A 5,185-nucleotide genomic window follows, 5' to 3' on the forward strand; every position below is an offset into this window, starting at 1 on the left:
ATCTCTACCTTAGAGTCTCATCAAATTCCCTCACTCTCTTCCTCTCCATTGTCAAATCCTTGAGAGGCTTTATACCAAACCTGGTTCTCACCATTATCATCCCTGTGAGACAGACGTTTGGAGTTCTGGGAAGCAGTTAGGAAGGAGCCAATATTCATTGGTTGATGCTACGGTGTAGTAGCGGAATCCGGAAAGCTAGAAAAGAAAAAGGTTCGGCGCAACCTCGTTGGAGCAAGAAGCTTGGAGGGCTTAGGTGCATTGGGTAGATTAGGCTTGGAGGGTCTATTGCTGTCCTTGTATCCCAACTGTATTTTCTAGTGGATTGATTACCGCTTGGAGGGCGGCGGAGAGGTTTTTCGCCGAGGTCTTCGGTTTCCTCTTCGATAACACATCCGGGTGTTATCTCTGTGTTTGCATCTTCCTTCCTCTCTATCTCTGCCTTTACATTATCTGCTGTGGTTTATTTTGTTGTGGCTTAGATAGTTGTTTAATCAATTCCATATTATAGCATATGTTAAGTTTCCGCACACTAGTTGTTTAACATATTGCGTGTGTTGCTTAAATTAGTTTTTGGGGGTCTAAACGTTCAAAAGTGTTTTTGTACACGTTTTTGAACTTTCAACATGTATTGTAGGAAGCATGCCCTGTGCACTACTTGATTCTTAAATAGCCTGTTAGTTGCGGTGAATCAAAGCCCGGTCCATTAAACCACAAACTATTCGGCCCGAGATCCTTGGGTCTGAGTGTCACAAAAAAGGCACTCTCACATTTTGGCGACTCCGCTGGGGACTGGGCAAAGAAGAGGAAAGAAGCAATCCCTTCACAGAGTATGCCTCCAAGACAAAGAAATAGTAAAGGAACTAATGTGCCACCTACGGCCTCCGAGCCTGTGGGAGAAAACGAGGTAGCTTCCAGACAAAGAGGCGAGGTATCCCTGGTAGAACAAGAGGTTGGGTCGGGACAAAGACACACAAGGCAGGAACCAGACCTTATGGCTAGGATGATAGCAATGTTGAAGGATCTAGAGCAAGAAGTTCGCCTTCTCAAAGAAGGCAGGACATAGGAAATCAGGGACAATGTTCCCCCTGCTCATAACCAAGGTGGAATGCAGCCAGAAGGAGGGTCAGCAGTGGGAGGGAAAGCCAACTCCCAATACTTAACACTGGCAGATGTCAGTGCCCTCCTAGAGCAAGAAAGGGAAAAACTCTCGGGGAACCCTAAGCAATTCTCTCGGGATCCTCCGTTCCCTTCAGAACTTCTTGGCAAACCATACCCTAAGGGGTATGAACCTCCAAAGTTCCATCCTTTCGATGAAAGAAATGGAAGTGCTGTGGAACATGTGAGTAGGTTCATTCACACTATGGGCCCCTATGCAAGAGACAGAGAACTATGTCTAAGGGAATTTGCTAAATCCTTAGTGGATAGAGCATACACTTGGTACACCACGCTGAGACCCGGGTCCATCAAAACCTGGGATGAAATGATGGAAAGATTCTGTGCCAAATATTACCCTGGTGAGGACAAGATCACTTTCCAGAACCTTCAGATGGTAAGGCAGAGACCTGGAGAGGATCCCGTCCAGTTCATTAAAAGATTTGAAGATGTGTCCCTAGATTGCTATGGGGACCACGAAGAGAAGGAGCTCGTGGAAACCTATATAGCCAACATGCTTTTTGATTACAAGCTCAACCTTGAAAATCTGTGTATCACGCAGTTTGCTGACTTGTTACAGAGAACCAGAAGGACATCACAAACTAAGAGGACAAAAAGGATGCCAGTATCCCAAGCTATAATGGCATTAGTAGGAGAGAAAAGGAAGAGGCCAGATGGGAAGGTGTTCGAGGAACCACCGGTGATCCCATGTACAGCTGAGGAGTTAAACCATGTCTTAGACAAATGAATCGGAGATGGAGTTATTAGGCCATTTACTGTGTCCAGGTCGCCAACTGAAGGAGAAAGGAAGAACCCTTTGTTTTGCAGGATCCATAATTATGTCAAGCATTCCACTAAGGATTGCTGGACCCTTCGCAGACTCTTCTACAAAAAGCTAAAGGAAGGAACCTTGGAACTCACTCAGAAGGAGCCAGAAGTACAGAGGAACCCCTTGCCTAACTACAAAGGGAAAAGGATGGTAGCAGTAGTAATCCATGGGAACCCGACAGAAGCAGGAGAATTCGAAAGATCTTTCCACCCAAGCACAGTCAAGACCCTCCAAAAGAATCCCAAGTTCAGATCACTATTCAACCAACTGGGGTTTGGACCAGAAGTAAGAAGGGTGGCCACAAAGTCTCTCATGAGCATAGCAGCAGATTCAGGAATGGAATGCTTCACAGCAGAGTCATATGCTAGTCGAGCTTTCCTAGAGACAACCAATGCAATAACCTTCACCGACGAAGACATGGAGATTGAACACCCGGACCACCGTAGGCCCCTTTATTTAATGGCCACCATAAATGGTGTCCAAATCAGAAGAGCACTAGTAGACACAGGGGCATCGCTCAATCTCATAGCCTTGAGTACCTTGGAAGTTGTGCGCCTGGTTGACAGAAGGATCCTGGGGGCTCCCATGGAGATAACAGGATTTTGGGGGTCGGTAGAATCAACAGAAGGATACGTACAGCTAGCCTTAAGGGTAGGGCCGATAGTAGCCCGAACAAGGTTTCATGTGATTAATGCGGAAGTATCTTACCATGTGTTGTTGGGACGCCCATGTCTCCATAAACACCGCCTTATTCCATCTACGTTTCATCAATGTATTAAAGGGAGACTGAATGGGAGGCCCGTGAGAATCCCTGCCAACTGTAACCCTTTTAGCCAGGGAGAAGTAAACTTTGCAGAAACGATGTTTTATGATGAGTTAGAGCCAAATGATGAGAGCCCGACCCCAGGTACTCCAGGGGCACCTATCTTAGAAGAAGAAGAAGGAGGAAGGGGCACCCGTGACTTAAGAAACCTTCTAGAAAGAAAAAGGCAAAAAAGGGAGCTCAACTCTTCAGGATCCTAAGAATGTGTGGTGGTACGAGAGCCCGGAGGGAGGTTAATCTATCGCTTGTGAAGGTGCGCGGGACTTGAATGCATCATGCAGAAAGGTCCCGGACCACCAAGTTACATGATGGCCCAAGAGGAAATCCCAGAAGAACCAGTCAAGGAAGCCCAAATTCAGCCTGAGGAAGAATTAAGGGAAATAAATTTAGGAACCGAGCCGGGATCCCGGAAGCCTGTCTTTATTAGCAGTCAGCTGATGACACAAGAAAGGGAACAATTGGTAGCCTTGCTTCAAAAATATAGAGATGTGTTCACATGGACCTATGATGAAATGCCCGGTTTAGACCTGGGATTAGTAGTTCATTCTCTTAATGTGGACCTAGGAATGAGGCCAGTAGTTCAGCTGGCTAGGGTCTTTCACACCGAGGTAGAAGCTCAGATAGTTTAAGAAGTCAAAAAGCTGCTAACAGCTGGTTTTATCAAACCTATCCAACACCCAAAATGGCTTTCCAACATTGTACCTGTGAAGAAGAAAAATGGTCAGATCCGTTGTTGTGTGGACTTCCGCAACCTGAACAAGGCGTGCCCAAAAGATGAGTTCCCCCTGCCCAATATCGACCTCCTTATAGATTCAGCTGCAGGAAGTTCAATGTTCTCATTTATGGATGGGTATAGTGGGTACAACCAAATCCGCATGGCTGCCAAAGATGCGGAGAAAACGGCATTCAGAACTCCAATCGGGAACTTTTACTACACTGTAATGCCCTTTGGCCTCAAAAATACGGAGGCTACGTACTAGCGAACCATGACAGCCATTTTCCATGACATGATACATGAGGAGATGGAAGATTATGTAGATGACATTGTGGTTAAATCAAAGACTAGAACAGGACACTTCCAAGTACTTGAGCAAGTTTTTGAAAGATGCAGGAAGTACAAACTACGCATGAACCCCATGAAATGTGCCTTCGGGGTGTCTGCTGGAAAGTTCCTTGGGTTCCTGGTACATAGCAAAGGCATAAGTGTAGATCCAGCCAAGGCCACAACCATCACCACGATGAGAAGACCAACTACTGTGAGGGAGCTCAAAAGCTTCCTGGGAAGAGTCTCCTATATTAGGAGATTTGTGCCTGGGTTGGCCTCAGTTACGACAGGTTTATCCAAACTGTTGAAAAAGGGAATTGAGTTTACTTGGGGAACGGAACAACAAGAGGCTTTCCAAAGAATTCAGTATATCATGAATCATTTGCCCACCCTTCAGGCACCAACACGTGGGCGACCTCTGTTGTTATACTTGGCATCAAATTCCCAGGCAATAGGAGCTTTGCTGGCACAGGAAGATAATTAGGGGAATAAGCAGCCTGTTTACTACGTAAGCAGGACATTCAAGAACACCGAGACCAGGTACCCCAGAATAGAGAAAGCCTGCCTAGTAATCATCTACGCGTCCCAAAGGCTAAAAATGTACTTCTTAGCTCACCAAATCCTTTTGGTGACCAAGTCCCACCCCATAAAGGCACTCCTACACCAGCCCCTTCTCACGGGAAGAATAGCATTATGTCTAGTCTTGCTTTCTCAATATGACATAAGTATTAGAACTCCCAAAGCTGTCAAAAGCCAAGCTATAGCAGATCAACTGGCTCAGTTCCCGGGAAAGGAGGAAGGTCCGCTGAGTGAAGAAATCCCTGGTGAGGTGGTAGTAACAGAGATCCCAGGAAAGAAATGGACCATGAGGTTCGACGGGTCAGCTATGACAACTTCAAATGGGGTAGGAATCGTACTAAGCTGTGAGAATGGGAACACCATACCCTTGTCTTTCAAGCTTGGTTTCTCGTGCTCTAATAACACAGCTGAATATGAGGCGTACTTAACCGGGCTGACCATAGCACTCAGTATAGGAGTAAAGCATATGAGAGTGTTGGGAGACTCTAATCTTGTAATTTCCCAAGTGAAAGGTGACTTTGCGTTATGGGAACAAAATTTAGCAGCCTACAGAACTTGGGCACAAAGGCTGGAGTTGGAATTCCAGACCTTTAGCATAGAGTACACTCAAAGAAGTGAAAACAGGTTTGCTGATACGCTCGCCACTCTGGGGTCCCAAATACCATTCAAAGGAAGGGACACGCTGATAAAAATAGGAAGGCAGGAACATTCTATTATAAGGATCCTCCAAGAGATGTACCCCAGAGAGTCCAAATAG

At 46.0% G+C, this 5,185-nt stretch overlaps 1 protein-coding gene across 1 annotated transcript; it reads left to right on the forward strand.

Annotated features, from left to right (window-relative positions):
* Positions 1 to 4,447: 4,447 nt before the first annotated feature.
* On the forward strand, positions 4,448 to 5,185 carry LOC126696147 (uncharacterized). The gene has a single exon (XM_050392932.1). It carries the CDS (start codon positions 4,448 to 4,450, stop codon positions 5,183 to 5,185), a length of 738 nt encoding a protein of 245 aa, XP_050248889.1.

The sequence above is a fragment of the Quercus robur genome, chromosome 8 (assembly GCF_932294415.1).
Source record: "Quercus robur chromosome 8, dhQueRobu3.1, whole genome shotgun sequence".
Classification (NCBI taxonomy): domain Eukaryota; kingdom Viridiplantae; phylum Streptophyta; class Magnoliopsida; order Fagales; family Fagaceae; genus Quercus; species Quercus robur.